At 37.9% G+C, this 22,980-nt stretch overlaps 1 protein-coding gene across 1 annotated transcript in view; it reads right to left on the bottom strand.

The window, feature by feature from the left end:
- The window catches only part of TFAP2D (transcription factor AP-2 delta), a 58,607-nt gene that overhangs the window by 7,352 nt on the left and 28,275 nt on the right, over positions 1–22,980 (bottom strand). Inside the window, exons 6-7 of the mRNA XM_077752861.1 lie at positions 19,416–19,557; positions 13,151–13,264 (exon numbers count right to left, since the gene is read on the bottom strand). Of these exons, the coding sequence (XP_077608987.1) occupies positions 13,151–13,264; positions 19,416–19,557 (256 nt within the window). The remainder of the gene's footprint in view (positions 1–13,150; positions 13,265–19,415; positions 19,558–22,980) is intronic.

Genomic DNA, 22,980 nt, shown 5'->3' with positions numbered 1-22,980 from the left:
AATAATAGCAGATGGGAAGGGGTGCCTGGGTGGCTCAGTCAGGTAAGCAAATGACTGGCTCAGGTCATGATCTAATGGTTTGTGAGTTCAAGTCCCACATGGGGCTCTGTGCTGACAGCTCAGAGCCTGGATCCTTGCTTTGGTTTCTATATCTCCCTCTCTGTGCCTCTCTCCTGCTCAATCTCTGTCTCTCTCTTTCTCTCTCTCAAAAATGAATAAACATTTTTTTAAAAATTAAAAAAAAACAGGTTAGAAAGAAGAAATTGCTATTTGGAAGAGAATAAATTAGAATCCTTTCTTCTTCTTCCCTGTGTGAATTTGCTGATAAGATGTTGGGAACAGTGTATCTTTAACTCAGTGTTTATACTTATAAACTACCTGACATTATTGATGAGAACCTATCAAGAACTTTCCATGTAATAGAAATTTCACAAACTTCTCTTCACACCTTACGATCTCCAGGTAACTGCATTTTTTTTTGCTTGTGGCTAAGGCCTTACATGTTTATCATGAAAATTTCCAAAGCTTCAGTGCATACTTGGACTATAAATTAATATAAGATTCTCAATAGATAACTACCTGAGGAAGAAGAGCTATTTTACTTTCCTTAATCTAAGTAAATATGGTTTACATTCCACTAGATTTGTTGTAGGCCAAAGAACTGTTACAAAGCTGTTTCCATATTGTTCTAGCTGTCCTTCAGAAATACTTTATCATTACTTTAACTGATTTGTCTAAACTAATTTAAACACTACAGCAATTTGTAAAAACATAGCCTACAGAAAACTCCTATGGAATCTTCCCGTGAATTCTTCCCATCTTGGCAACAGTTGGACCTAGGATTCAGCCCATCCTTTCCAAAAAGCAAGCAAATACTGACTTAAAATATGTTGAAAAGGTGGGGGGGCCTGACATGCTACTTTTGATGTCTAGGTCCTGAATTCAAGCCCCACATTGGGTGTGGTGCCTATTTAATAAAAAAAAAAAGTTTAAAAAAATATATTGAAAAGAAAATGGAAGCCTCATGAGTACTAGGTCATGAGTACTAAGCCACTGAAGACTGAGTCACTCAGGTGTGTCTGACGACCATGGATGGATTTTTTTTAGCTTTCTTGCAGGACACAAAAAGATGGATATGATAGATACTATTACGCTACACACTAGCAGATGGTGAATCAAGAGAAAACCACCCACCATCATCATTCAGGTAATTAGAGTAAAAGCAAATTTCATTTTGTCAAATTCCAACTTTCTACCTGGAAAATGTTTGACAAGCAAACTTTTCTTCCTCCACTTCTTTCACTGTATGTAAAGGTCGAAACAGTCTGGATTATTATTCTCATTATTTTGTTATGTTGCTTCATTCTAATGGGTGTTTGCTATCATAGATCTTTGATTTCCCAAACTGCATAGAGATGCCACTGTCACCAACCTGTTTCTGGGGTTTTTTTTTGGCCTCTGGAGGCATGCAGACAGCAAGATTTAAAGGGAAGATAAACCTCCTTCTTTTTCCTTCTTGGATTATTCAGCTTCTGCAGGCTTAGGTCCAAACGTAGCCTGAGGCTCAGTCCGTACTCTCCACTACAGTTTTAGGTGACAGCCAGAAAAATGCCTTCTTCCACTCCTGAGAACAGTCGTGAAGGCAGGAGGTTGGGAACCAGCCCCTGGAGAGCACCAGCAAAGGATTGTGGGTCTTTTCTGCAAAACTAACTTCTTTTCAGGGCTGTGAGGGTAAGGCGCTTCATCTCTCTGAAGCACCACAAACCCTGAATATAGGCTATGGACAGAGATCTTACCCAGAGGAAAGTAGCCTGGCCAATTCTCCCAAAACCTGATGGCATCTATACTTGGGAGCCTAACTGGTTATGAATATAGAGGAAGAGAGAAACTGTCTGATTGAGCTTATTTTCTACATATATTGTCCCACAGCCCTAAGTGCTTTTAAAATGGAGTTGCTGGGTTTTAAAATTTTCTTGTTTTTTTTTTTTTCTTCTGAGAGAAAGAGAGAGAGACAACATGAGCAGGGGAGGGTCAGAGAGAGAGGGAGACACAGTACCCAAAACAGGCTCCAGGCTCCAAGCCGGCAGTCAGCACAGAGCCCGACGCGGTGCTCAAACCCATGAGCTGTGAGATCATGACCTGAGCAGAAGTCAGACCCCCAACCGACTGAGCCACCCAGGTGCCCCAAAATGGAGTTTAACTGAGGTACATATTTAAGGTATGTAGTTCTCTGGTGGTGAGAAATTACTGAAATGTACTCATTAGCAAGGCCTTGACAGCACTCACAAATGTTCTGTGCTTCCTTCAGCTGGTGGTTCTCAACCCCAGATACAGTTCCCAAAGTCACCCGGGGATCTTCTTAAAAGGTACCAATGTGTGGGTCCCACTCCAGAGATCCTGATTTAATTAGTTTGGGATGGGTCCAAAACGCCAGTATTTTTTAAATGGTACCTATTCAAATTAAATGCAACCAGGGAGCTGGGTATATCCCCCCCCAGGGCCAAGAATTAACACCTAACTACCATGTCTGCTATCCTTCCCAGAAAAAGAGAATGAAGAATTTAGCATTTTCCCCAAGAACATCTGTAGAACCTGAGTTTCATGAGATGTAGTTATTCTCAGAAAAAACCTTCCTGTGATCACGTTTTGGAAACAAGGGGCCAAGCATTTCTTCCATTCAAAAAGGGTTCTGGGAACTTTTGATATGCTAATGTCTAACTGGCATACTTCAAGGGGAGTATAATAGGCAGGGTTTCCTGAACCATAAAGCACTTGGCCATGAGACACTTTGATGGAGCATCTCATGAGGCTAGTGTTCTGTAAAACTCACTTTGGAGAAGGGTATTTATGACTGCCCTGAATCTCTGCCAGACTGGGAGATGTGTTGCCCATCTACCATCCTAAGGTATCATTCTTCCTGCTCTTCTCAGCCACTTACTCACGTCCCAAAGGGGATTGAGTCCTTATGATTCCATTTTACTTCAATCCAGCTCATTAGCAAAGGAGGTTAAGGATATAATCATTGCATACGCATCACGAAAGACCCAAGTCAATCACATTCTAGTCAACTCTTTGAAGGTGAAGACATTTTTGACATCTGCACCCTATTTTTTCATATAGGAATAGAGCTTGTAGGAATAAATTAACCATCTCCTTATATTTCTCCCTATCAGGCAATTCATATTTTCTATTTAGAATAAAGGAATGGAAATGCTAAGCTTTGGGCTCTTGTGCTTTCTTAGATGAATTTTATTCAATTGCCAAATTTTTAAAATGAACAAGTTTCTGAAAATAAAAAGAAAAAAATGAGATCATATGGGAACGCAACATGAATAATAATTTAACAGGGATCAGGAAATGGGAGAATAGGGTAAAAGATCATTGGTAGAGAATGAACTATAGAGATGTAGAGATCATCCAGCTGAAATGTATCAATTTATAGATGAACATTGAGAGGGCAGCCTGGTAAAATGTCTCCTCTAAAACCTTACTGTCAACTGGAAACAAGATGAGACCAAGTTAGGTCTCTAGAACCCATCCTGAGTGCTTCCCACAATCCTGTACTGTCTCCCCAGACTCTCCCCAAATTGAGAGCTCCAAAAAGATAGAAATTATTTAAATAACAACTTACCCAATTTCTCCACCAACCATGCACTCCCCAGGCAATTATTCTCACTGTTGTTTTTACAGGGCCAGGTTTGCGACTTGATGTTAGAAACAATTGCCTCTGGCGGCACCTGGGTGGCTCAGTTGGTTGAGCGTAGGACTTCAGCTCAGGTCAAGATCTTGCAGTTCGTGGGTTTGAGCCCCACATTGGGCTCTGTGCTGACAGCTGGGAGCCTGGAGCCTGCTTCAGATTCTGTATCCCCATGTCCCCCTTCCCTGCTTGTGCTCTGTCACTCTCTCTTTCTCAAGAATAAGTGAACATAAAAAATTTTTTAATTAAAAAAGAATCAGTTGCTTTGGGTTTCTGTTGTTTGCATTACTAGTCTCCTATGTTCTGACCCTAAAAATCCATTAAGTTGTCATCAAGTGACCTTCAAGGGATGCTTTTTTATGTGTATCTCCTGCAGCATTTGCTTTGGTGCCATGCAACTTGTGAAGTAAGATAAATATTGGCAACTGATTTAAATTTCTTGCCTAATATTAAGTGAATGTAAGTTATTTACTGTAGGTTCATACAAGAAGTTCATCATGGTTCCACTCGTCTGCTATGGAAGTGAAACTGTTGCCTGTTTTATTTTTACTGTACATTTTTACTAGTGAAAATTTTACTTCAAAGGAGACTATTTTAAATCTTATGTAAATAGAAATTGTCCCTATTTACCTAGTGAATAAAAGATGACCACTTACAGTTATGTGTTGCTTTCAATGTGGGAATGGTATTTACTTTTTTGAGGTTTAAGTTTTAAAGATTAATTTCAACCTTACATAAAGGAGCTTAAGTTTGGGAAATATAGGACTTTTTTTCTTCACAATTTGGGCCCATTATTTAGAATATTCTTATTTTAATTAAATTTTTTATATTTTATATGAGAGAGAGAGAGAATGCAAGCAGGGGAAGGGCAGAAAGAGAGGGAGACACAGAATCTGAAGCAGGCTTCAGGCTCTGATGTATCAGCACAGAGCTCCATGCGGGGCTTGAACCCATGAGGAGCGAGATCATGACCTCAGACACTCAACCGATTGAGCCACACAGGCGCCCCTCATTATTTTGAATATTCTTAAATAAAATGGTCCTGGAAGGCCCCTTGAACTGGCAGAACTTCCTGAAGGAGGCTTAATAATTTAACTTCTTAAATGCCCAGCCTAGTAGTATAATATATTTCATGGTGTTTTCTTTTTTGAGATTAGAGATTTAATTGAAATGCCTTCGTTTCTCTTGTGACATGCAAGAATGCTTTCACAAGATTAATAAAATCATTCACTGCTGATTCCCTTCCCCANCATGAGAAAATAAAAACAAGAAACGAAACATACACACTTTTGGAGTTTTTCTCCAAAAACCAAACGTATCATGTTTAAGTAGAGACACACATCCTCTCTTGAGTGTGTTGTGGAGCAGATAGTTGAGCTGACTGGAATTCATGTCATGTGTCATATGTGGAACACTAAAGCAAAAGGGAGATGAACAGCCCAGAAAGAGAAAACTCAGACACCAGAGCTGTCTTTAGAAATTGGGAGGGAAACAGAACTAAACTGACTCTGGAAGGGCCCCCAGGGAGTGGGACGTCAGGGAGACAGATGTTTCCTCCATGGAAGGAAAGCGCTTCAAATAGAGTTGTCAGAGACAGAAAGAGTGCCTAGGTAATAAAAGAGCAGTCTATCATTGAAAGTTTTTAAGCCCGGAGTGGGTGCCAACCTGACAAGGCTGTTGGAGAGAACGTCCACATGTGGAGAGAGAGTGGGAAATGTAAGGGGCCTCCCAACCCTGAGAATCAATGAAGAAAATGTAATCACCAGCAAATAATACAGTTAGCTGCTACTGTATTTCTTCTTTCCAGGAACCATGGGAGTAGTAGAAAGGTCTATTTTTAAGAAGGTGTGATGCCAATACATTTTTTGACTCAAACAGAAGAATTAAGCACATTGATCATTTCACTTCCCCAGCCCACGGTTCAATTAAAACACCAGGGCCCTGGGAATAAACCAGTGGAGAATACATCCAAGACCTAATAGAGATATTATCATAATCTACCTTGATTAACATATTTATTGGGTATATACTATGTGCTAAGTACTATGGATAGATAGATGAAAGCCTTTCCTAATCACCGCAGGTAATTATCTGCACTGTGCTTAATCCTTCACTATAAAATCTCTCATATATCAAAAGTCTTTGTAAGTAATTTTCTTCCACATTACAAGTTCCCAAAGAATGTGACAATCTTTTAGTCCCAATCTGTGTACCACTGGCCATTACCACAGCAAAATACAAGAAACAATTAAATTTCAGGTTCCCAAGGTGGCTGCTGAGAAAGAAAATTTCCTCATTTTTCCGATAGTCTGCTCTTTCTGAATTGAGCGTTAAAGATAGTCTAACTTCGTCCCCTTATTTATGTTGTCAGACATGCTTTTGCTGGACTTTAGATTCAAGGCAATTATGAAAATGTAAGAGACAAGGGAAAAGTTGCTAAGATTTCCTGAGATTGCAAAGAGGGGAATTCCTACTACTGCAGAAAATTGGGCACCTGGGTTTCTGTCTACACTGAGCGTGTTCAGTCCACGAGGCCCAATGCCACCTCTGTCTAATTGCCACCACTGTTCCTGGAAATTGTATTTGCAGGCTCTTCTGCAGATTTCAATCAATTCTCTTACCCTTCCAGTGGGTGTAATGGTATCTGCTGTCTTCTCCACACTTTTGATGGTACTCAGTAAATTATAAATAATAAATAAACCTGACTCCTGTCATTTTGATGGAAACAAGCAGCTTTCCAGGCTATGGATTTGGAGAAGGGTCACTGCTATAGTTTCCCAGAGCACACTAATATGTCAACTACCACAGAAAACTGGAAGTAGTTATCTGTGCTTTATAAGGTCAGATCATTCCCTAGCTTTACCTAGACACATTCAATGTGCTGAAAGTAAGCCACAGTTCTCAATCAGCCACCCTGTAAGGTGTAATTCAAGTGGTCTGCATTGGGAACAATATTTTGACCAAGTAAAATAGCAGCACAAATTGATGTTACTAATTAGAGCATTCTCTATGCCTATTCAACCATGCTGTCTTCTTACTTCTTTTCCACCCAGAACTCAGCAAAAACTGTAGAAAATCAGACTGCCAATGGACTATTTTCAAAGTTAAATGTGTTATGCCTCCTTTCCAATCCATTTTTCTCTTGAGCTTATGCTCCTATCAAAATTAAAGTTACCACTGTCAGTAGAAAATTACGAAAGAGACACATTCTATGCTGACATATTTTTACCGAGATTATTAGCAGTACAATAAATGTAGGATCCTTTTAATACGTTAGTATACAATATAGAGCTTTATATAACTCTCAGTGTCATTTTAAAAATGAACTAGAATTGTTCTTCTTCCAACGTTAAAAAAAAAAAAGCTAATAGTCTAGAAACATCCTAGGGCTCTGTTTCTTAAAGATGTCTAACTATCAGAATCAACTTCAGAGTTCTGCAAATGACCTAGAGGTCCAAGTCCAATGCTAGTCTTGACCTATTAAGTTAGATCTTTTATTTTATTAATTTTTTAAAAAATTTTAAAAAAATTTATATATAGAGAGAGAAGGCAGCGTGAGCAGGGGAGGTCAGAGAGAGTGGGAGATACAGAATCTACAACAGGCTCCAGGCTCTGATATAGCTGTCAGTACAGAGCCCAATGCAGGGCTCGAACCCACGAACCGTGAGATCGTGACTGGAGCCGAAGCCGGACACTTAACCAACTGAGCCACCCAGGCGCCCCAAATTAGATAATTTAAAATGTGCTTGTGTCCTTGAGATTTTTAAAAAGCTCCAAGAAAGACTGTGCTGTGAAATCAGGTTTAAGGGCTATACTTAAAAAGCATGAAGTCTTTTACAGGGTCAGGCAGCAAGCTGACCTTTACTGTCCTATTAAGCTAGTCTATTGAGGTTTCTTTTAATAAATGCACAGTATAAAAAAATATATATACATTTAAACTTGGTCTAAATTGGGAGATTTCAAGTTGGGTTTTAATTGGAAATGTCAATCATGTATCTTTTGTTTAAAAGGACATAGTTTAAGACATGCAAAAAAGTGAAGTTGGCCACTTACCTTATACCATGTACAAAAATTAACTCAAAATGGATCAAAGACCTAACCAAACATAAGACCTACAACAATAAAACTCTTAGAAGAAAACATAAGGGAGAAGCTTCATGACTTTGGACTTGGTAAGGATTTCCTGGGTATGACAGCAAAAGCACACGCAACAAAAGTAAAAACAGGCAAGTTGAACAACACAAAAATTTCTGTGTATCAAAGGACACAATCAGCAGAATAAAAAGGCAAACCACAGAATGAAAGAAAATATTTGCAAGTCATAGGTCTAAAAGGGCTAATATCCAGAATATATAAAGAATTCTACAAATCAACAACAAAAAAGCAAATAACCAGATTAAAAATGGGCCAAAAAACTTGACTAGGTATGTCTCCAAAAACAACACAGAAATGGTCAACAAGCTTATGCAAAGATGCTTCACATATTCATCACTAGAGAAATGCAAATCAAAGCCACAATGAGACATTACCTCATACCCATTAGGATAGCCGCTATCGAAAACAAAAACAAAAATAGTAAATAATAAGTACTGGCATGGATGTGGGGGAATTAGAACCCTTGTGCTCTGTTGGTGGGTATGTAAAACAGTGCAGCCACTGTGAGAAAGAATTAACGTATTTATTGGACACATTCTGTGTGCTAAGTACCTTGAATAGAAAGATAAAAGCATTTTCATAACTACCCAAGGTCATTACCTGTACTCTGCTTAATCCTGTATGATAAAATCTCTCTCATAAATTATTAGTCTATGGCAGTTTCTCAAAAAATAAAAAATAAATTAAAAATTACTATATCATATAGTAATTCTACTTCTGGGTTTATGTCCCAAAGAATTGAAGGCAATATCTCAAACAGATATTTGCATACCCATATTCTTTTTTTATTTTTTAAAACGTTTTTTATTTCTGAGAGAGAGAGAAAGACAGCATGAGCAGGGGAGGGTCAGAGAGAGAGGAAGACACAGAATCTGAAACAGGCTCCAGGCTCTGAGCTGTCAGCACAGAACCCAACGCGGGGCTCAAACCCATGAACTATGAAATCATGACCTGAGCTGAAGTCGGACACTTAACCAACTGAGCCACCCAGGTGCCCCTGCATACCCATATTCATTGCAGTACTATTCACAATAGCCAAGGGATAGAAGTAACCCAGGTATCCATTAATGAATAGATAAGCCAAATGCGGCATATACATACAATGGAGTATTATTCAGCCTCAAAAGGAAGGACATTTAACACACAGTACAACACAGATGAACCTTGAGAACATTATACTAAGTGAAATAAACTAGTCACAAAAAGACATACTGTACGATTCCACTTATATGAGGCTTCTAGAATGGTCAAAGTCACAGAGACAGAAAGTAGAATGGTAGTTGCCAGGGGCTACGGGGAGGGGGAAATGGGGAATTGTTTAATGGTTATCAAGTTTCAGGTTTGCAAAATGAAAAAGTCCTGGGGATTTGTTGCCCAACAATGTGTATATATATATATATTTTATATTTAAAATTTTTTTTATAGTTTATTTATTTTTGAGACAGAGATAGAACATGAGTGGGGAGGGACAGAGAGAGAGGGAGATACAGAATCCGAAACAGGCTGTAGGTTCTGAGCTGCCAGCACAGAACCCAATGCGGGGCTTGAACCCATGAACCAGGGGATCATGACCTGAGCTGAAGTTGGACGCTTAACCGACTGAGCCACCCAGGTACCCCACAATGTGTATATATTTAACACTGCTAAACTATACATTTAGAAATGGTTAAGATGGTAAAACTTATAATAAGAGCTTTTTAAAAAATACTTTTTAATGTTTATTTATTTTTGAGAGAGAGAGACAGAGCATGAGTGGGAGACTATCAGAGAGACAGGGAGACACAAAATCCAAAGCAGGCTCCAGGATCTGAGCTGTTAGCATAGAGCCCCATGCAGAGCTTGAACTCATGAAATCAGAGATGATGACCTGAGCCAAGGTCGGACGCTTAACGGACTAAGCCACCCAGGCAGCCCTACGTTAAGTGCTTTTTATCACAATAAAAAAGATATAATCTAAGAAGTTTGCTATAAAGCAAATTTTAATTAAGTGATTTCTATTATCCTTCTACCTTCCATTATGAAATCACAAGATCTCATCAAAATAAGTGATCTAGAATGTAGTTAAAGCAAAGTAAATGAAAAATCTAACAAATATTAGAAAGGCACAATAAATAGGAAATCTTAGGAGCACCTTTGGGGCTCACCTGGTTAAGTGACTCTTGATTTTGGCTTAGGTCATGTCCTCATCGTTCGTGAGATGGAACGCTATTAGTGTTGAGCCTGCTTGGGATTCTTTCTCTTTCTCTCTCCCTCTCTCTCTTTCTCCCAATAAATAAAGAAATAGGAAATCACAACTTTCTGATAACAAAATACTCAATATATAAGTTATATTAACAAAATTGTATAGATGATACTTGTATAAATAGATATACCATGTGGTGTTAAATTGTTTTAAGGTATGGCTATGCATTTCAAATTATTGTGATTGAGAATCTGTAGCTATACATAATCTTGAGAGTTTTACACTCAAAATATAATGCCTTCTTTTTGCTGAGGATGGCGGGAGGAATTTTCAATATATTTAGCTCTTCCCTGGGCAACACCGGACTAGCTTATTACCATAGTCTGCCTGAGGAAAGGTAAATAAGAGCATACAAAAGCCCATGTAGGAAACATTCAGCTCAAGTTTAGAGGTGACAGTTTTCTATAAGGAGTTCTGTGACATTAAGTTGGCAATATACTACAGTATCAACAAACTAGCAGACTGTGCCTATGCTAAGTAAACAAATGGTTTGTCTATTTATTTCATACTGTCACTAATATTCAATTTACACATTGATGCTATATTTTGCTTTGAGCCTGAAAAAGGACAGTTCACTGTCTGATGAAGGCTGTGGCACCTGTAACTGCAAATAACCTGGTAGCCATGATATGAAATCTGAATTGTCCAAGTTTTTTTTTTTTAATTTTTTAATGTTTTATTTATTTCTAGGAGAGAGAGAGAGACAGCATGAGCAGGGGAGGGTCAGAGAGAGAGGGAGTCACAGACTGAAACAGCCTCCAGGCTCTGAGCTGGCAGTCAGCACAGAGTCCGACGCGGGGCTCGAACCCACGAACCGCGAGATCATGACCTAAGCGAAAGTCGGATGCTTAACCGACTAAGCCACCCAGGCGCCCCTGAATTGTCCAAGTTTTAACAGTACGTGCTTCTTTAGAGTATATTGGTAACTTAACAAACTTCCTTAAATTGAGAATTGAATTTGTATGAAAATTATTATTAAGCTCTGAATTTGAACGTCTATAAAAATTACAAATATCTTTAGCGTGTGCACAAATAAAAATATGAAAATTATTCAGGCACCAGAGTGACTTGGTTGGTTAACTGTCTGACTCTTGATTTCAGCTCAGGTCATGATCTCAGGGTTTGCGGGTTCAAGCCCTGCCTCAGGCTCCGCGCTGACAGTGTGGAGCCTGCTTGGGATTCTCTGTAACCCCCTCTCTCTTTCTGCCCCTTCCCCAGTCTCTCTCTCTCAAAATAAATAAATAAACTTTAAAAAATGAAAAAATGTACCTGTATGGATATGATAGTGGAGCAAACCATACCTTTTAAGCCTGGATCAGTGGTAAACAGTACATTAATTACTAAATGCTGACTTTATATTCATTATTTTATTTTATTTCATTATTTTTAAAGTAAGCTCTATACCCAACATGAACTCATGAGCCCAAAATCAAGAGTTGCATGCTCTACCAACTGAGCCAGCCTGGCACCCATATCTATAATCATTAGCTCACTTTAGCTCACTACCACCACATAATGCAGGGTTCTTATTTCATTTATTTTTTTTTGTACTGTATTTAAGATAATTTATTGTCAAATTGGTTTACACGCAACACCCAGTGCTCATCCCAACAAGTGCCCTCCGCAGTGCTCATCACCCATTTTACATCTCTCCCACCCCTCCATTCACCCTCAGTTTCTTCTCTGTATTGAAGAGTCTATTGTGGTTTGTCTCTATCCCTCTCTGTTTGAAACTATTTTCCCCTTCTCCTCCCATATGGTCTTCTGTTAAGTTTCTCAAGATCCATGTATGAGTGAAAACATATGACATCTGTCTTTCTCTGACTGACTTATTTCACTCAGCATAATACCTTCCAGTTCCATCCACGCTGCTGCTCTTATTCCATTTAAAGCTAGGGAAATCAAGGCTTGGAAAGAATGCATGTTACCCCAAAACAACGCAGCTCACAGGTATCAGGGTCTGGATTTGAAGACGGTTCTACTCCAAAGCCTTTTTCTCTTAACTTCTGGGCATTGTCATTTCTACCAGTTTTATCACATTCACTTTCAGTAACCCAACTGAGTGGTAAGAAAAAGTCTCATAAAATATATGTTTAGTACATGTGGTGCATTTTTAGAAGGTAAACCCTAAGTTTAGTCTTCAAAGATGTATCTATTACATCTTGAGGAGCCTTGTGGCATTATACAAAATAAGATATTCTATATAAAACCTCTGATGTTGCAGATAAAATTCCAACTCATTTAAATCACATTTTTATATATAATGGAGTATCTTCCTCAACAGCAGTATAATCAGTGAGAGGTACTGAAAACATTTTAAAATTTAATGTGTAATAGTCTTTTGTTAGCATTGTTTTTTAAGCTAAATGATAATAACTAAAAGAGGATAAAGTGGTTTTTTACACTGATGAGAAATATCATGTAAGGCATTAGAATTTTAGAGTCTTAAAACTGGAAATTATCCGAGTAATTAATATATTCCTTTCCACATTGCATCTAGAGCATAAATATCCAGAAAAAAATTCTATTCTCTTCCAAAGAATCTCAGAAAATAAAATTTGGATATGCTTTCAGTAACACATTCCAGAAGCTTTAAAATAAACTTGTGTGGTCTAATTTAAGAACCATTTGCAATTTCTAATTGGGCAGAAATTAACACACGCCTGTAATATCAGTGTATGATATCCCATTAATTTGTGTCATATCATCTGTCCATTCAACAATGTGCCTCACCAAGATAAAGAACTATTTAAATGATTTCAGAAGCCTCATTCAAAAGTACTATTATTTGAAATAATAGTGTTCACTTTCAAAGTCACAATTTCCTGAAGATCTCACAGACACTAGATTTTCTGATCTAAACTGCTTCATGCATTAGTTTTTTTTATAATTTGATCTTAGATGTTTGCAATTTCAAAAGATTCAGTCAGTCACTATATGAATATATAAGTGATACCTCTAAACGGCACTGTGATATGAATGTAAAAATGCCTGGGTTAATAAAGATAGTTTAACAATTTAAAAAGAATCTGAGGAAACTGGAAAACCAGTCTTACCTGAAATGTGTTAAGTGTCTCTGGATGTCAAGGTCTAGGATCGGAGTGGGTCTGGAGGACCCCAGTGGTGATCTATCTTGGCTCAAGAGGTCCTGGAATTCTTTACAAATTTGTCTAGAATAAAAGATTCAACAATGAAATTGAACTCAACATGGGGCTTTAACTTCATCCTGTGATATTTTACAAAAGGCTTGTTTTCCCATTTAAAAGAGGACTAGATAAACTTCCATAAAGCAACCTCCAAAGTTCCATCTACAACACACAGATGAGGTTCTGCACTCAAGCACTAAAGGACGATTGTAAAACTTTTGACGTGACACAGCCCATGAGCAACTGACAAAACCAGTGTTCATTTTTAAGGTGACTATTCATAGATTAAGGAAAAACCTATATGAAAGGATCACACTTAATCATTGCTATTTTTACAATTAAAATGTGATGTTTGGAGGGGATATCACCTTTCTAAACAAGTTTAAGTCAAGTTATATAGGCTTCTTTCAGAGAGCCATGACTCAAGCAGACTTTGGAAAATCCTGTTTCCCAGTATTTCATGATAATTCAGACTCCTGTGAACCAAGTATTATATCTTAATATTTAAAGTACATATTTATTTGTCACAATTCAGCCCACTAGCCTCACAGAAATGATTGCTATCCACCATGTAAGATGGTTTCTTGCAAAAGGTACTCTTAATTGCATTTTCCTGCTGCTTTTCTTAACATTAAACAATTGTGATTTCTGGTCCCTAGTTTCAGTTTTAATTACCACATTCCTGAGTATGTCAAATAACAGAAAAGCCTTTGTGATCCATAATCGAAATGCTGTAATTCTAAAGAAGCAAAAAATATGAAGAAAACAGTTCTTTTTTAAACAACAACAACAACAATAACAACAACAACAAAACATTGGATTAACACAGTAGCTGAAGAATAAAGTAAAGGACAACCAAGGAATTTCTCAAAAGAATACAACATCTAAAGTCATGCAACTCCATATTCAAGGGATAATGAGATAGCGATTAATTCTTTTCATCTGGGTTTCCACGGACAGTCATAAAATCAAACCGTTGGCCCTGACTGTAATTACCAATGTAGCCAAAGACAAGTACAAAAGAGCCAAATTATTCCAAGTGAATGTCCCTTCATGGACCCAGCCAATAATTCCTCACCAAAGCATTTGTGTCATGAACAAATAACTACCAAAAAGTGATAAAATGTCTTGTAACCAGTGGAGTTTTATTATTAGATGCCTAAAATTTTTTCTAAAGATCATTTGTGATTTTTTTTTATGAACAATAATCCTCAGGTTTATTGCCAGCATTATTTTCATATTTTGTTATTTCATAGAATTTGCCTTTTTCATTTTGAACACAGCTGAAAGTAAAAGGGGCCATAAGGAGAGGAAAAACAAACAAACAAAAAAGAGAGCTAGCTCTTATCTGCTCTAAATTAAACAAGATCCTCCATATCCTCCAGCTAATGTTTTAGTTGAATCTCTGCGATACATCATCTAAATGCATGCTTTTAACAATTGCATGTATATACATTCATTGAGAATACTTGATCTGAACTTCTCCCTTTTTCTGTTCTGAGTTAGACTTAGTTGACTGACTGTCAGGTGTATTGCCTATGTTCAAATGGATGAGTAGCAATTTAGACTAAGTATTTGATGCCTGTCGGTGGCATCAAATGATGCCATTTAGTGGGGCATCATGATCTGTTATGCTTTGTATTAGCTTTATTTTTAGGAAATTTCTGACTAAAATTTTAAATACAGACTCATGCTATCATTTCACAGACCGGCAATAGAAATTACTATGTGGTAGATGATCAGTATGATCCATTATTACAAAAAAATACTGGAGTTGTTTATAGATTAGTATTTAATTTTATATCAGATTAAATTATATTTAAAAACTAAAATAAAGGTTGAAACATTACTTTAGTTCTTATGGTAGGATTTAGGAATTATTTGGATAATTGAATAAATTAATTTATAAGTTGGTAAATTAACTTCCTTACCATAGAAACATTACAGCAAATTACAATAAACTGAAAGTCGATGAAGAAATGAAGAGGCAGAGGGTGGAAAAATTTAACTCATGCTGAGCAATTCAGCTACACCACACAGGAAGCTGTATCGGGAGAAGTTCCAGAATTCTCAACCTCTGGTATTTGATTCTGCTGTTTAACGCACTGACTTAGGACAGCTTCTCGACTTAAAAACAGATGACAATTTTGTAGACTCCCCTTAGGCAATTATGATCATCATCTCATTATGACAGTTATGGGGCTATTATTTTTATGACTAGTTTCATCCTTATTTAAAATTTTATTTATAAAGCTACAATAAGAAATACTTCTCAAAACAAAATGTCACATTATGAATTATGTAACACAAGATGATCTTTGGTGAATCATAAATTCTAACTTTATCACTTACGTCACTGTCCTTAAGGACATAATTTTTAAGCTGATGTCTGAATTTCAAGTTCTATGTTTCTCCTTTTGACGACTATTGTGATGGTAACAATTAAAACTTGTTAACAATTCTGCTTTACCCTAATGCAGATCAAATGTTAAGCATATTTAGTTATAAATTCAGTGAAGAAGTTTAAATTGTGTTTTTCCATGAATCAAATATTTTTTCCGGTACATTTTTGAATTAAAAAATTGTCTAATTCAGTTTCTACCCCTCTTATATATAATTGTCTAATTACACCAAAATATTTGGCTAATCAACAAAACACAGAAATTAAGAGGAATTAGGAGACTAGACCGTTAGTCAGTGGGCCTTTCATATAACTGTACAGTTGGCAACATAATTAAATGTGACTGAATTTGTTTATTCATAGAAGTAAAAAAGAAACATATAAGCCAATCCAACAATGCAGATCAGCTATTGATCTCTCATCTGAATATTTTGAATTTCATATGTATTTTTGATGCAGTTGTCATGGTCTTGTGAACAAAGGTGAGTTAACTAGAATGTAATGAATGTCCATGTAGTTGAGCATTTCAACATTGAGCATTTTAATTGAAAATGTCCAATGAGTTACCTTTGGAAAATGAGAAACTGCTCAGAACACAGAACAATTCCATGCATTGCAGGAAAGGCATGTTATTCCTACACATCCCTTAACTAACCCGCTTCTATTGATGACTACTTGTTTTGTGTACGCTTGCTATGACTGCATTTCTCTGATTCTTTAATTCTCATTTCACATTGTCTAATAGGAAGTTGAGATGGATATAAACAACCAAAAAGACAAAAAAATTATACAGTCTATCTCCTAATTTCTACATGCTTATGGCCTCTTTACGCTTACATAAAATAAGGTAATTGGAATTACTGAACTCAATTCTTGCTTGATATTTAATGGTTTGCAAATGTCCAGCTATGGGCAGAAGGGTCAAAGGAAAGTAGATGTTTTTGCAATATTGTATGAAACCAAAAATCATAAAAAAAGAATCCACTACTCTAAAATAGACATCTCAGCATTACTTTGACAAATATGAAAGTACTTCTCCTAATCCCCACAAGAGCCTCTAACACTGAACTTCTGTGAAAATGAAATCTCCACATTGGTTTGAATGCACAAACATTTAAACAGAGTTATGGGAACTCTCAAGAAAATGAGAACTTAGGGGCGCCTGGGTGGCTTAGTCGGTTAAGCGTCCGACTTTCGCTTAGGTCATGATCTCGCGGTTCGTGGGTTCGAGCCCCGTGTCGGGCTCTGTGCTGACTGCCAGCTCAGAGCCTGGAGCCTGTTTCAGTCTGTGACTCCCTCTCTCTCTGACCCTCCCCTGCTCACGCTGTCTCGCTCTGTCTCGCTCTCTCTCACTCTCTCTCCTAGAAATAAATTAAAAAACATTAAAAAAAATTTAAAAAAAAAAAAGAAAATGAGAACTTATATTTCAAATGTTAATGGTGGCATTGCTGCAGGTGGTAGGGGTGGGCAGCTATGGAACCATTCTTGGGGGAATGAGGACAAGGAGAAGGATTTCTCTTGGGGCGCCTTGGGCGCTCATTTGGTTAAGCATCCAACTCAGGTCATAATCTCACGGTTCGTGGGTTCGAGGGGACCCTGCTTCCAATTCTGTGTCTTCCTCTCTCTCTGCCCCTCATCCACTTGTGCTCTGTCTCTCTCTGTCTCTCAAACATAAATAAAAATGTTTAAAAAAAGAAAAAGAAGAAGAAGGATTTCTCCAGGTTAGGGAGTGAAGGTCTTAGAATATACATGATGAGGGGTGCTTGGGTGGCTCAGTCTGTTAAGTGTCTGACTTGGACTCAGGTCAAGATCTCATGGTTTGTGAGTTCGAACCCAACATTGAGCTCTTTGCTGTCAGCACAGAGCCCACTTCAGAGTCTCTGTTCCCCCTCTCTCTCTGCCCCATCCCCACTCTCATTCTCTCTCTCTCAAATAAATAAACATTAAAAAAAGAATTCACCTGATGAAACCTAATCAACTAATTTTGAGGTAGAAAATATAAAGGTGTTGGGGCACCTGGGTGGCTCAGTCGATTGAGTGTCCCACTTCGGCTCAGGTCATGATCTCGCGGTTTGTGAGTTCAAGCCCCACATCAGGCCGCAGTCAGCCTGTAGCACGGAGCCCACTTCCCATCCTCTGTCCCTCTCTTTCTGCTCCCCCCAGTTGCAATCTTTAAAAAATAAACATCTTTAAAATATATATATATATATATATATAAAAGGTTGTTTTCTTTTGGATAATTTGTATGTGGGGATATCAGTGTTATTCAGAGGTGTCACGTGGGTACACATATTGGGAAAATCAGTATAATCCTGCCAGCTCGAATGATATGATGCATTGGGAACACCTGCAGGACACTACCTGACTCCTAGCATTGCATTCTTTTCTTGATCGGTAACACGTCTTTGTATTTCTCCCAAGATTATATCAAGGATTCAAACTGACTACATACACTTTCGGTTCCTTCTGGAGAAACTGAAACCTTACTGATGAAAACCCTTTTGGGTCTTCCCATGGAAGAAGGCAAGAGTAGAAGCAAGGCAGAAGTAAATATCCCCCAGGAGATCTGCCACACAAAATAATCCAGATCCAGGTCTTTCTACCAAGTTTTCAGGAGATTGCAAAGAACAAGGTTTTCCCCAAATCTTAAGTCCACATTTTACACCTGCCTTATAATTTTCTTTCTCTAACTCTTGATCTTCATTTTTCTTTCTCTGCTATTCCCTTCCCCTTCCTTTCCTTGTTTTATCTTTTTTCTCCTTTGCCACCACCTTTTGTTTTCCTTCTCTTTGGGGCAAGATGAATCATCTAAGCTACTCTCAGAGGAGCAGGACACAAATATATCCTAAACCCAAACAGTGCCAGCCACAAGCAGCACAAATCTCTAATAAGGGACTCAAGTATCTTGGGCAAACCTGTTGGGTGGCAGGTATCCCATTTAAACCCTTAAGCTTGTAAGAGGGAAAAAAAAATAACTGTGTGACATTAGAAGTTGATAGAAGAAGAAATATTTAGTGTGGGTTTTATGCATTTTGAGCCCATTTAAATTTTAGCCAATGTGTTGGGAAGTCATTTTTCATCAGTTTCCAAGAAGCAACGTCTTTTACACGGTCTATCTCATACTATCTCTTTAATAGTTTTGCCCGGGGGCACCTACGTGGCTCAGTCTGTTAAGCGTTGGACTCTTGATTTTGGCTCAGGTCATGATCTGACAGTTCTGAGATCAAGCCCTGCACTGGGCTTTGTGCTGACAGTGGGAACCTGCTTGGGATTCTCTTTNACAAGTTTGCCCCCAAATAAGAGACTAATTTAGAAATAATTTAGGCCATCTGGAACTATTAGTTCTAAAATCTGATCATCACACATTGAATCCTCTTTTGTCACATTCTCCAAACATTCATACTGTTTGAAGATCTTCCACCCCCCACCCCCGTGTATATTAAGGCGCAGTAAGTGGTTTACACCAAATTACATAGCAGCTAATGGCATATTTGCCTGGAATCTACATTTCCTAAACATACTTTTCTCCTAGGAATTCCTGCATATTCTGGAGAGGTTTTCAAAACACTTCAGTGTCAACGATAGCCCAGGCAGTTGGTAAGTCTTGCTATGGGCGCAAGGCCGGGGGTAGGGGTGTCCTGTATAACACATCTAGCTACCGAAGTGTGAGACCCCCTGTCGTAAAGAACTGGTACATACTAGACTGTTTCTCTCATTCAAAGAAAATGGAAAAACGGAGAGAGAAGGCACATAGAGACTTCCCATTCTGCTTACTTGGTCGCTAGGATCATCTTTTTTCTTGCTGTCTGTTCTTTCTGTTCCATATGTTGTCTGGCAAGATGCTCTCCTACAGCTTTGGCTGGAAACTCTGTTTCACAAGTGTAGCCAAAATCCCGAGCCAAGTGTAAAGCTTCCCCTGTTGGCAGAAAATAAAAGTCAGTTTTTCACAAATCTCTAAACTCAGTAAGAGTAACACTTTATATTTTCCTCAAGCCTCATTGCTGGTTGTGGCCTGATAGATCACCGTTCCTATTTATTCTAAACAATCCTAGGGAAAGGACTCTTGGGGGTGGGGTGGGGATGGGGTGGGATGAAGAGAAAGTGAGAAATAGGAGCTACTTACCAGACAAGCGTATGTGAAAAACTAAAGGGGGAAACCAGAACCATGGTTTAGGAGTTTTGACTTCCCTAGAGGCTCTGGCCAGTAGACCAGGTTGGCTTCTCAGATCCTGAACGTTAATGGCCTCAGGAAAAAGCTCCTTGGGCTTGCCATGCTGTTGTTGCTCACCCTCCCATCTATTCTTAGCATATCTGAAATATTCAGTTATCTTTCCCATGAGATCTATCAAAATATTGGCAAAGGGTCCACGTAACTTTTCAAAGAAGCTGAAATGCTTTGGGAAGGGGGGAACAAATGGATTTTCATCAATTTCCTACCACGATGTTGCCAAGGACACTATATTATGTGATTATATGACCCGCACTGTCGGGCTCTCCGGCAGCCTTCAGTACCTTTTAGCACAGTGCACAACGCTTCTTAAGCACATTGTTAAAAATTCAATCCTTTTAAAGTATAATACAATCAGAAATAACTTTTGGTCTTTCACAAAAAATCTTAAACCTGAGTGAAGTTTTGAGAAATGAGGTAAAAATGGTTTATCAGCAAAGGAAGTTTTGGCAAGGTATTTCAGCCTTGAAAACAATAGTAGTTTCAAGCCTCAAGACAATTTTACCTGAGCATTAAAATTTTAAAAAAGATACAAAAAAGAAAAAAAAGTGAGCTTTCATTGCACATATACTGAGCACATATTTTGTTTAAGGTGCAGTGCTATGTAGGTGTAATACATATCGAAATACATACCTTTCATATCGAAAGGGCCGTCCTTGTTCCTAGGAGGAGGGCAATTGTCCCAGTAATAGTAGCAAAAACACCTGAATAGCATTTTATAATTTATAGTGCAACCTATATAAACACTATAATCTGTTCATATTTACTGACATTACAACGATATTATATATAACACAAGCTATGGTACTGCAAGTATCAAATGAGTGTTACAGATAAAATATTTTATAGAAGTTCAAAGGAGGAGAAGGTGGTAATCATAGAGATTAAGATTAGATGATGTTTTGTGAATCATCGATCATGACTTTCACCCCTGCATGCACGCGTGCGCATGCACACACACACACACACACACACACACACACACATACACACACACCTTCTGTTTCAAAGCAGTGGCAAGTTTTTAGTTAAGATTTTTATATTCACGCAATAGGAAAACATCATTGTTTTCCCTTTGTTCTAAATAGGAAGATGATATAACTAAATGGAAAGGGTCTCTTTACTGATTAGTCTGGGTAGTGCTAGTTAGTGAAGTGTCACAGTTTCAGAAAAAGCTGCAAGGTACAAGCAATATTTTTAAAGTGCTGATTACCAGCGGCCTATCACGCTAACTGATTAGGAAAGAAAATGTGTGCCTATTTGGCAGAACAGTGGCAACAAGTTTTTTTCCCCCCTCTTTTTAGGGATATAGTAATGCCATAGGATGGTCACTTTTGCTGAAAAATGACAGAAGGGAGATAATTCAAGACATTTCAAATTTGAGGTGTAAAGTTTGAAAGCCTGATGAAACAGTGGCAGCAGCACATGACAAAGGATAGATTCGGGTGATATTAGGACTTAAAAGCAACTCGCCACGAACACAATAACCCATTCGGTGTCATCTTTGTACAGTATGTTGAGTTACATATACGGAGACATCTGCATATTGCGATATTACCACAAGAGATATTTAGATAACATTCTCACAGACACTATGATATACAATATATATTGGTCCCCCACTGCCTGTGCAGTAGTGGGAGAAGTAAAACAGTACAAAGAGGAGGGTAGCAGCATGTCTCTTCAATTTTATGCTAAAACCTGATGCTGGCCCATTATATGCAAAGCTCTCACCGTGTGGTAGTTTTAAAAACAGTTTGAATGGAACAGCTGCTATTTACATTTACACTGACAGCCAGATCCTTCCTTCCCTTAGTTCTATTTACTGCTTTCCCTTGCTTGCAATGTAATATTGTTACTGGATGTATAGCGATGCTACATCAAAAGAAGTAGTAAGTGAAGACACTCTGATAAGTAGTTAAAATGTGTGTATCATGCCACAAAAGCTTTGTGTGCAAGGGCCCAAGAATGAATGAATAAAGAAATCCATGAATTAAAATACATGTATTACTCAGTAAGGAGAACAAATCTATAGTTAAGTCCTGTAGTGCAAGTTATTTTAGAGTCAACAAGTTTGAGAAAATTAGGAATTTTAGGATCAAAAAAGCATGTGAATAAGACTCTCGTGGATCTGACTGATCCATGAAGATAAAGATGAATGAGCTTCTGGGCCTCTGTGGTGGGAGAAAATGCCCACGTGAACAGCAGGCAGGTACAGTAATCTGTAGTGGAAGAATGATCCAGAAAGGGCTAAGAATCTTTTTCCTTCTGTTTCCAGACGGCAAATATTGCTGTGTCACCTCATATCTTTGTTAAGTTGAGGGGGGAATGCCTTGGTTCTTTGTTTGTTTGCAGAGCAGCTTTAAGCCATTTTGTTAATTTCAATGCATTGTGCCTCTTGAAAACCAGTCCCCCCCCAACACACACACTCATTTTTACACAACCACGGAAGCAACACACCAACTCTGGCATGTATGACCATTTTATACCATGTCGTTTCAAGAATATTTTAGAAGTAGGATGGATGTTTGGGGATTAGGGGTATTGCTTAAGCAGGATTACTTTAAGTACAAGGCTTTAGGGTCTATAAGCCGAGTAGTGCTTACCCTCTTTCCAAAAAAGTAGAAAACACTAAGTATTCGTTTTTTCAATAACAAAGTCAGCAGTGGGTGACTCATACTGAGTAACTCTCAAAAAGCCAACAGAGGTCAAATTACAGAATCTGAGAAAAGCATAAAAAAGAATTTGCTCCATGATTTCAGGGCATTCATTTTTCACACTCAAAAGCAAAATGTGCAATGAGGGAAAACTATTAAGAAAAGTTAAAAATTTTTTTTTCAATGTCCATAACTGCTGCAGCCTAGAAGTGGAAAGTTAATGGGAAAATGTTTTCTGGATCTCTGTTTTACTGAGTTTCTTGGCTTCCACATTATTTTACAAAAAAGAATCTCTAAATGTATTTTTAAATAGAAATAAAAACACCGGATTTTCAAGCTTTTATAAGTCAGTAAGGATTTTTCCTTCCTTTTGAATTATTATTGTTTTTTGGGGGGAAATGTACTTTAGACAATTAAAAATAAACACTAAAGGATACTTCTACATTGTTATCAC

The sequence above is a fragment of the Crocuta crocuta genome, unplaced genomic scaffold (assembly GCF_008692635.1).
Source record: "Crocuta crocuta isolate KB4526 unplaced genomic scaffold, BGI_CrCroc_1.0 scaffold291, whole genome shotgun sequence".
Lineage (NCBI taxonomy): Eukaryota > Metazoa > Chordata > Mammalia > Carnivora > Hyaenidae > Crocuta > Crocuta crocuta.
This window is presented reverse-complemented; position numbering and strand designations above follow the sequence as displayed.